This window comes from Choloepus didactylus, chromosome 11, assembly GCF_015220235.1.
Source record: "Choloepus didactylus isolate mChoDid1 chromosome 11, mChoDid1.pri, whole genome shotgun sequence".
Taxonomy (NCBI): Eukaryota; Metazoa; Chordata; class Mammalia; order Pilosa; family Megalonychidae; genus Choloepus; species Choloepus didactylus.
Window position 1 is genome coordinate 5,171,993 of NC_051317.1, and position 10,951 is coordinate 5,182,943.

General features: G+C 39.5%; 1 protein-coding gene across 1 annotated transcript in view; it reads right to left on the minus strand.

Moving 5' to 3' along the window:
- Positions 1–2,111, minus strand: part of TENM2 (teneurin transmembrane protein 2) — a 1,024,030-nt gene extending 1,021,919 nt beyond the window's left edge. Inside the window, exon 1 of the mRNA XM_037799530.1 lies at positions 1,886–2,111. Within this exon, the coding sequence (XP_037655458.1) occupies positions 1,886–2,111 (226 nt within the window). The remainder of the gene's footprint in view (positions 1–1,885) is intronic.
- Positions 2,112–10,951: the final 8,840 nt, after the last annotated feature.

Below are 10,951 nucleotides of genomic sequence, written 5' to 3' on the forward strand. Positions count from 1 at the left end.
TTGATCTAGAAGCCAGGATGCACCCTTAATGAGACTTAGGAAGAAGAGTCTACATTTCAGCACAGAATCACAAGAAAAAAATGTATGCAGCAATGTCGTAAATGAAATAAGAAACACAGCAGAAAATGAAAGGCTTTCAACCATGTTGGACGTGCATCACCTTTCAAAATATTTGAATCCTGTGTTAGCGATGCTGTAGGAAAGAACAGATAATTGTCCTAATTTTTCATATTGGAAATTTAAGCACTGCCTTAACTAATTAAGCTGTGATTCTTCATATTTTTTCTAATTCCCACTACATGTGTTTTGGGGTCAGGTGAGAACTTAATGAAATAAAACACTTGTTGAAGTAACTCACAGATCAAAGTTATTTGATACAGAGCAATTTTTAAGCAAATCCCTCACCCCCAGCCCCCATTTTCTCATGGAGGATAGTATGTGCTTCATTTACATGAAGATAACTCAGAAAATAAGACAGGGATAAGATAAAAATTATATACTGAAAGGATCTAAAATTGCAGTGCAAACACAAATTTAACTGTTTTCTGCTGAATTTCTCAATATTCTGTTAAACATAAAACCTGGAGCTAGGCTAAACTGGGACCATATGAGAATATGAGTTGTAGGTTTGTAAATACTTGTCATAATGCCAATTAAAAATATAGACAGATGACAGATAGTTAGAAATAGATATAGACAGACAGACAGACAGATAGATAGATAGATAGATAGATAGATAGATAGATAGATAGATAAATGGATGAATGATAGAGTGTTTTCTAATATAAGTGAGACAAGAAGCCAGGAATGTAATTCCAAGCTAAGGTATCTCATTCAGAAATAAACTAATTGTAACTGCCAAGGAAATGGAACAAGAAATGAAGAATCAGTGTCATAAAACAACTGATGCACCTACCCAGCCGAGCAAGGCATATATCCTTGGCACCGTCAAAGCGACCCCTTCCTGTGCACTCACTGAAGTTTTGAGCCACAAATGTAAATCACACACACAATGAAGCTGGTACACAAATGAACATGTGGAGCTGGTGAAAGAACTTAGCCACAGTGACTCTTAACACTGCTCTGCTTTAGTCTGCATGTTGATGAATTCTCAGACGCTCTGGACAAGTGATAATAAAATTCTTCATGGATATTGGACACGAAGAGAATGCTTTCTGGTAAGGCGTGGGGGAAAATATACTCCCTCCAAAATAAATCAAAATACTCTAAGAAAATTAAATTTAGATGGAAATATGAGGAGGATTTTATCAGAGAATTGGATATATGACATTCATGTGTCTACCTATGCTCTGAAACACAAAAAGAGAAATATAAAACTCAGAATTAACACATTTTTTTGGGGGGAGTGGAAATTACATACTATTATACAAGAGATTCAAGTATGTTTTAATCAATACATCCTTTGTTCAAAAAGAATCTAATGGAGAAGCCAACTGTGTAAATTAGCAGAAGGTGGGGCTCTTGGAGACTTATATGTGGACTTCAAGGAGAATAGCTTAAAAACCACAAATAGACTTTTGTTCCTCAGAATAGTGATTCATCATACTCTCAGGAAGACCCCTTAGGAAACTAAGGGTCTGCTGTTTGTTACAGCTCTCAAAACCTACCATAAAGGGTTTCCAACATCAAGCACCAAAGTGTTGAAGAATTTAGTATCAGGGATAAGACGCAGTCTCTATTACTTGTAGGAGTTTTGAGATGCATTGATAAAAGGAATTGTTCTCTTATACTGAACTCTAATGCGGCAGTTACTTGCCAGCATGCTCTGCTCCTAATTTTCACTAACCTCATTTATAGATGACATCAGTGTAAATCAAGAATGTGAGGCAGAGCGGAGCAAGTCAGTGGGGAAAGCTCTACCTACCTTGTCTTGGAAACTCATCTGATTCCCGGTGAACCAGGTCTGTGACTCGGTTTCCATAGTGCATTCTGCTGTCATGGTCATAGGCCTTCAGAGTCTCACTGGAGCTATAGGACTTCTGCGTGGGCACACGACAGTCTTCACTGTCCAGGGAGGAGCTTGTGTAGCGGCACTCTTTGCCACACCGTCCTCTTGTCAAAGAGCGGTGTCGCCGATCCTTCACATCCATTACTCTGGATTGGGCAGAACACTGATGCTTTCAGAAAAGACTGCCCTGAGTTTTGGCACTTGTCACTTTGCCACCTAAAAACATCAAAGAAAACCAAGACTGTGATTGCAAGAAATGCAGCATTCAGTTTTGACTCACTCAGACTCAGATAAAAACATAAAAAGGCAAATTTGGTCAGCACTGCACAATCTCTTTTGTGAATACTTAATGTATACTTAAACAATCAGCCTGAGTAGAAGAACTCGATACAGTAAATTAATTTTCTTGGTGTTTTAATTTAATAGATTGGGAAAAAAAAAGTAATAGGAAAAAAACTCATTTTGATTTTCTATATGTGTACAGATGATACAATAAATATGTTATTCTAGTGCAAGATCTTGTTACAAAGCAGTTCAAAGCAAAACGGATTTTATCATTCTTAATTATATTTTCCCTTTGCTATGGAAGGGATGGGAGAAAGCAAATAGTAAAAAAAAAACCAGAGGTGCATTGGCAGGTTCGAGCATGAGGCATAAATACATACTACTGATGCTTTGCAAAGTCACATTCAACTAACAAACTTGCAGCAAGATCTAGAAAATAATAATAAAATGTGTTCTTGACATGCAAACCATCTTCCTCTGATTTCTTTAATGAGCCTTCAGTAAAGTGACAATCTGTTTTCTCTCCTTTTCAAACCTGTCCTGGATACCACCTGGTCACTTCTTCCCCAGTCACCTTCCTGACAAGAGCTCTAATTGGCACAACCACCTGATCATCAACCTGAACCCATCCTGTCCCCTCATGGCTGAGACACCCACTGCGGAAAAGAAAAAGGGCAGATGAGCACTGAATACAATAGGTGAGATAATGGAAAGGGGTCTCTCTAGCACAGGAACTGGCAACCAGAGAGCCCCACAGGTTGTCATTTGACACCGTGGGACTAGAAGTGGATGCCAGACATCACTCAGAAAACACCAGCCTTCTGCCTAGCAAATATGACAAAATCGCTTAGGCGCCTCCAAGTTCCAAATGATAGGCTCTTATTGATTTCCTCTGCTATGCAAAATAGCATGGACCACAGGGCCAGGGCATGGACAGAATGGACAAATACAAATTTTAATTAAAATGGAAAATACAGCCCCGAGCCTGGGTAATGATTTTCTCCAGGCCACTGTTGCTCACTGCATCCTCAGTATGTCAGCAAATACTCAGGGAGCAGATTTGTGGCTTTGAACCCCTCTTTTCTTCCTTGGCTATTTACCAGGTGACAACACACTGTAACGAGATGACTATGTACACCGCAGGGCTGGCCTGAATGCACAGAGATGTGAATGGCATCTGCCCCAAGGCAGCAGAGACAAGTTTCCCACTCCAACCCCACAGCTTGTCTTTTTTACACCAAAGGGCCCTTCTGCCTCTTAGGGACCCTCCCAGTCTATACTGCTTGCACATTTCATCAAATATCGCCTGTAATCGTGGATAGCACTTTTGCCAACTGGCAATGGAAAAATAGGCATACCTGTTGTGCACAGGCATGCTGCTGTCACTGCTGCTTATAAAAGAGCACACAGTTTCCTTGAGTTTACGGTTTCTTACTTAGCAAGTTGAAAAGTACCTTTGGGAGTCACCAACCAAGACCCCGGGACTTGCTAAGAGCATACAATTAGTAAGTGCTGTCACGAAGTTTTTGCTGCTGCGTAGTCAAAGTGTCTTCACATTAATGTATTTTCTAGATTGCAAAAATCTGCTCCCTCAGTTTGCAAAATGTGACTTCAAACTTGTGGAATCCATATTACAAACCGGTTAAGAGCATGGACTTTGGAGTCTTGATTGTGGTTCGTTTTTTTTTTTTTTTTTGAAGTAAATTCAAAGTTACATGAACAGTTGCAAAAACAATACTAGCCCCATACACAGAATTCCATCATACCTTGAGCCCCCTCCCCCGATAGTTCAATCCACCAACTTTAACATGCTGTCACATTGCTATTTCTTTCCCTCCCTATCATCCATCATCTGTCTTCTGAACATATGCGAGTTAGCTGCACACATCCTTGAACATACACTATAATTCATGTATACACTTCCCATGAACAAGAACATTCTTTTATGCAATTCCATTAAATGCAGCTAAGAAGTACAAGAGATTCAACAATGATACAAAGTTTACATTCTATATTTCCTTTTCCTTATGTCTCAACTGTGTCTCTTCTTCGAGCCACCTGTCCTCTATCCTCCAATCCCATCCAAGTTCATCCTTAGCATTCAATTGTCATCTAGTTAGACTGTCTTTTTTTTTTTTTTTTTCAGTAGTGGAAACATATATACAGCCTAAATCTTCCAATTCCACCCCCTCCCTAGCCTTCCATTAGTGGGATTAATCACATTTAGAATGTTGTAATGCTCTTTCCCACCATCCATTACTAGAAATTTCCCTTCACCTCAAACAGCAACCCTACACTCATTTCTTAACTCCCCATTGCCCCTTCCCCCATCTCTCTTAAGCCAAACTCTACTTTTCATCTCTATGGTTATATTCTCTGATAATTTCTTTGTGTTTACTGTGGGGCTTAAAATTAACCTCTTAAATCCATATCAATCTTGTTTTCCTTTGATACGACCTTCACTTCAGTAGGACACATAAACTATGTTCCTATACTCCTTCATTCCCCCACCTTTATATAGTTGTCTAAAATTACATATTTTACATTGAGTTCAAAACCACTGTTTTGTCCTTAGAGTTTGTGTATTTTATATCATGTAGGAGGTAAATAGTGGAGTTACAGTTCAAAAATTATTGACTTCTATTTGTATTCCATTGTGGTTGGAGAATGTGATTCGAGTATATTCCATTTTTTTCTTTTTTTTTTTTTTTTTACACTTCTTGAGGCTTGTTTTATGTCCCAGCTTATGGTCCCTTCTGGAGAAAGATCTGTGATCACTAGAGAAAAATAAGTGTCCTGGTGATTTGGGATGTAAGGTACTATATATGTCTGTTAAAATTCTCTATATCTCTTTCTCCTTTCTTTATTTTTCTGTTGGTAGGGCTCCCTTTAGAATCTGAAGTAGGGCAGGTCTTTTACTGGCAAAGTCTCTCAGCATTTGTTTGTCTGTGAAAAATTTAAGCTCTCCCTCAAACTTGAAGGAGAGTTTTGCTGGATAAAGTATTCTTGGTTGGAAATCTTTCTCTCTCAGAATTTTAAATATGTCATGCCACTGCCTTCTCGCCTCCATGGTGGCCACTGAGCAGTCACTACTTAGTCTTATGTTGTTTTCTTTGTATGTGGTGAATTGCTTTTCTCTTGCTGCTTTCAGAACTTGCTCCTTCTCTTCAGTATTTGACAGTCTGATCAGAATGTCTTGGAGTGGGTTTATTTGGATTTATTCTATTTGGAGGTACCTGGGCATTTATGCTTTGTGTATTTATATTGTGTCGAAGGTTGGGGAAGTTTTCCCCAACAATTTCTTTGAATACTCTTTCTAGACCTTTACCCTTCTCTTCCCCTTCTGGGACACCAATGAGTCTTAAGTTTGGATGTTTTGTTTTATCTATCATATCCCTAAGATCCATTTTGATTTTTTCAATTTTTTTCTTCATTCTTTCTTTTGTTCTTTCATTTCCTCTTCTGTGGGCTTCTAGGACACTGGGATGTTGTTCAGCTTCCTCTAGTCTTGTACTGTGACTATCCAGAGTCTTTTTAATTTGGCCAACAGTTTCTTTCATTTCCATAAGATATTCTATTTTTTTTATTTACTCTTGCAATGTCTTCTTTATGCTCTTCTAGGGTCTTCTTTATGTCACTTATATCCTAGGCTATGGTCATCTTGATGTCCTTTAACTCCTTTGCCATGTTTTCGTTCCTCGATTGTAGTGCTTTGATTAATTTTGCAAGGTACTGCATATCTTCCGATATCTTGATTTGTGTGTTTGGAGTCGGATTCTCCATATCTTCTGGTTTTATCATATGCATTAAGATTTTCTGTTGTTTTTGGCTTCTTGGCATTTGTTTTGCTTGATAGCATTCTTTCAAGTTGTAAAAAAAAAAAGGGATATCGATCTAATTTTTCAGAAACACAGTTTGGTGACGTACACTTTCTCTAACTAACCAGCAGATGGCGTCTGTGAGTCACCTATATCCCTGAAGTCAGTTCTCAACCTTGTTCCCATGGTGTGTGGGGAAATGATTCTTGTGGGTTCAGTTGGAGAACTCAGTTTGGGTGTGTTGCTGGAGCCATCCGCCCTGAATGTAGTCTTATGTTGTTTCCTTTGTATGTGGTGAATTGCTTTTCTCTTGCTGCTTTCAGAACTTGCTCCTTCTCTTCAGTATTTGACAGTCTGATCAGAATATGTCTTGGAGTGGGTTTATTTGGATTTATTCTATTTGGAGTTCCCTGGGCATTTATGCTTTGTGTATTTATATTGTGTAGAAGGTTGGGGAAGTTTTCCCCAACAATTTCTTTGAATACTCTTTCTAGACCTTTACCTTCTCTTCCCCTTCTGGGAACATTAACTGTTTTAATGTTCAAATCCCCCAGGTTCCTAGAGATTCAAGGCCGCCACAAGAGTCTAAGCCTTCATTTTAGTTCAGCCCCAGACCCTCTCTCTCGCTGATCCACAAACCACCGGACTTGGCGTAGTGTCCCTGGGTTCTCCAAGCGGGACCCCCTCCCAGCCGCAATCCTCCAGGAGCTCAGCCAAGGGAATGCTGTGCTACGTCACCAGTGCGCACAGTCCCTCAAGGGAAGCCCCGGGCCGCCAGGCCGTGCGGTGGCGCACTCTCAGCCTAAAGCAAAGATGGCCGAACGGGGCGTCTCAGCCCCCTCCTCCTTGCACAGTTCCTCCTTCCCAGCTCCGTGACAACTGGCGGGGCTCTGGGCTGTGGGCACGGCCCCGGGCAGGAGTTTATCCAGCCCTCCGGGGGGCCAGCTGCTAGAAGCAGGGTTTCTTTCTGCTTCCGGCTCTCCCCTCCGTTCCCCAGGACCCAAGGGTATCTGCAGCGGGCTATCTTCCTGGCCAGACACCGAGAGGCCAGCCCAGCCCCCTCTTGCTGTGTTTTACTGCATGGTTCCCACAACCGCAGCTGCAGCTGCTCCTGGGTTTTTCCCTTTTTTTCTTTTTTTTTAAAGAGCCAGCCGGTCTCCAAACGCTGAACCCTGGCTTCCCCAGACCGCAGCGCGGCTGCGGGTCTTCCAGCCAGCTTACTCAGTCGTTTCAGAATGCCGACTCCCAGTTTCACCAAGTATATGGCCCCTCTGGAGCTAGGAGCCCTCGTCCAGCTGGCGCATCGCTGTACCAGTATTCTGGGTCACTTTCTGGTTTTTAGCTAGTGTTTTTCACAGAGGCGTTTTCTCGCCCTGTCTCAGCTAGCCGCCATCTTAGTTTCGCTCCATGGTTCGTTTTTGACTCATTTTCTTAATTGGTGAAAATGGAAAAGAATAGTATCTACCCCACAGAGTTTTTGTATAAATTAAAACAGATATTATGAGTAAAGCTCCCAATATGTTGTACAACACATAGTAGGAGTTCGATAAGAAACAAATACTTTTTCCCCAAGAATATTTTTTTAGTTAATTACAGGTATGCATAAGACAGAGAGCAACAACCATAATATAATCTCCAAAATTCAAGGTTCTTATGATAAATATCAGTACTTAAACTACACAGTGATAAAAGAATACCTTCAATATCTATTGAGGATATACAGGACTGTGTGCACAAACACTGAAGAGTCAAACTGATTTAAGGTGATTGGGTGTTTTAGGTTGATTTTGTCATTTTTCCTCCATTCTGCTGCACTGTACATTTTTCACTTTTTCCTGATTCATGAAATCCTATCTTCTCTCATTTGCATTGTTCTTGGGAAACCAGGCTGAATTTCTACAAGTGTGTCTATGTGTGCTTTTATTTTTTTAAAATCATGTTCTGCATGGGAGCCTAAAGGCTCATTACCTATTAATAGCGTACAAGAACTTCAGTGTTTGGACATTTTGATGTCTAATTTGGTTGCCCAGCAGTCTTTTCCTGCTAAATTCTTCTTTCTTGGCTATGCCCTTGATAGTTAAATTTATCAGCAATGTCACCTCCGGATAAGTGATGGAAATTCATAATATAATGAGGTGAAAAATGACAAATCTTAGTCAGGGAAAGCTAATTTCTGAAGGTATTGAGCAGAGTTCACATACTGTTGGCCAAAAGACATTTTGCATTTTGCCTGCCTGTTGTCTAAAAATTAATTGCCAATATTTAAAAAGACAAAACAAGAGAATTGACACTAAAACCTAATCCCCAATTTATAATCAAAAGTTAGGCAAACTAGAAATTTCTGCTTCCAGAAAGTTGGAGTAGCTATACTTTTTCCCATCCTACCCACTAAGTATAGTGAAAAATCCCAGATAGTATAAAAATAAAAAAGGAGTGTGAAAAGTGGAAATAAGAAGGCAGATATACTAGGGACCTTGGGACGCAATCAACAACACAGTGGTGGAAAAATCCCCAACCTGCAAATATCAAAAGGTAGAGACAACAAAAACCTGCTTCCTGTAGCCAGAATTCTATAAAAGGAGCATCCTGGCAAGACAGAAAACTTTTGGATAATAATTACCATATCTCAGCCAAACAACATGGAAAAAAAATGTGACCCCATTCATATTCTTGCAGCAAAGGCCTGGTGGGAAGCCTAGACTTCTATGCTTGACAGTCTGTCAAGGTACCCTATCCCCTCCAAGGCCAAGAAGAAAGCCTGGACTTCCATCCCTTCCAGGCAGTAACAAGGTCAATCCTCCCACCCTACAGCCCAGAATTGTCAGTGTAGGACACTGGTTCTCTATCCACACTGGGCAGTAACAAGGGGATCATCCTGACTCTTCATTCTTCCCCTTTCAAGTGGTGTAGAAGGAGGCCTAGTAAGCAGCCAGGACTTTATTGTCTTCTGGATGAATAAGACCTCCTTTACCATTTTGTGGTGTCAATGGATGCCATGTGGGGAATACAAAGGAAAATTTTCTATCCCTCTCAGCCAGGGAGGTATCAGTGGAGGCCTAGGGGGGAACTGGAATTCCCATTTCCCTCAATTCCTATTGAGTAGCTCCCTGTCCTCAGATATCAACAGAAGCTGAGTAGGGAAGCTGGACTTCTGTTTCCACCTGTCAATAATGAGGCAGAGTCAACCTTCCCCTGTCAAATCAGTGTCAAGGAAGCCAGCTAGAACATAGGCTTAAATAAGATCTAGAGTCTCATGACATAACCCCAAATGTCCAGAATTCAATTTAAAAAATCACTTTCCATGCCAACAACCAGGACAAGCTCAAACTGATTAGAAAGGACAATTCATACAGGTCAATGCCAAAGTAACAAAGATTTTAGAATTTTCTTACATAGATATTGAAGCAGCTGTCATAAAAATGCTTGAACGAGTAATTATTAATACACTGAAACAAATGAAAAAATAGTCTCAGAAAAGAAAGAAAAAGTCTCAACAAAGAACCAAATGGAAACTTGAGAATTGAAAATACAACTGAAATTATAAAAACTCAATAGATGGGCTCAATTGCAGAATGAAGGAACAAAGAAAAGAACTGAGGATCTTGAATGTTGAACACTAGAAATTATCCAATCTGAACAAAGCAGGAAAAAAAAGGGGCTAAAATAGTGAACACAGACTCAGAAGCCTGTAGGACTATGAAAAAAGATAAAACATTCATGCCATCAGACTACCAGAAGGAGAGAGGGAAAAGGAAAGGGTCAAAAAGTGCTGATATAGTGACTAGAACATTCCAAATTTGGCAGAAGACACAAAGCCAAGAAGCTGAGTGATCACCAAACACTATCCGAATATATCCATACCAACACAAACGATTGCCAAACTTCTGAAAATTAAGTACAAAGAAGAAAATCTTGAAAGAAGTAAGACAGAAATAACACCTTATCAATAGAGGAAAAGCAATTAAAATGGTAACAAACTTTCCATCACAAACCATGGAGACAAGAAGACAGTGGGTGGAACATTTAAAAAGTGCTGAAAGAAAACATCTGCCAACTAAGAATTGTCTTTCAAATATGAGGGAGAGATTAAGACACTCCCAGATAAACAAAAACTGAGGGAGTTCATCTCCACTAGACCTGCCCTACAAGCAATGCAAAATGGAGTTCTTCAAACTAAAAGGAAAGGACATTAGATATTGGATAGAAGCAGCATAAATAAAGACCTTCACTAAAGGTAATCATATGGGCAATTATAAATGGCCAGTACTATTGTATTGTATTTTTTTTGTGTGTGTAACTCCACTTTTTACTTGCTATAGGAGATAAAATGCAAATGCATAAAGAGTAATAATGAATACATGGTTTGGGACATACAATGCATAAAGATATAATTTGTAACAAGTACAACAAAAAAGAAGGGGATGCAGAAAGGTATAGGGACAGTGTTTGTTTACACTACTGAAGATAAGGTGGTATCAAATCAAACACTATTATGATAGATTTAGGATATTAAATTGAAGTCCCATAGTAACCACAAAGAAAATACTGAAAAATATTTACAGAATGCAATAAGAAGGGACTCAAAACGGTAAACTACATTTTTTAAATGAAATTAGGCATTACTGGAAAAATTGAGGGATTAAAAAAAAAATGTGTAAGACTTACAAAGACCAAATGGCATAAACGGCAGAAGAAAGTCCTGCATGATTTATCAGTAGTTACTTCAAATGGAAATGGATGGAACTCTCCAGTCAAAAGGCAGAGATTGGAAGAATGAATTTAAAAAACACATGGCCCAACTATATATTTACAAGAGATTCATCTTAAATTCAAAGACACAAGTAGGTTGAAAGTAAAAGAATGGGAATATATATATATA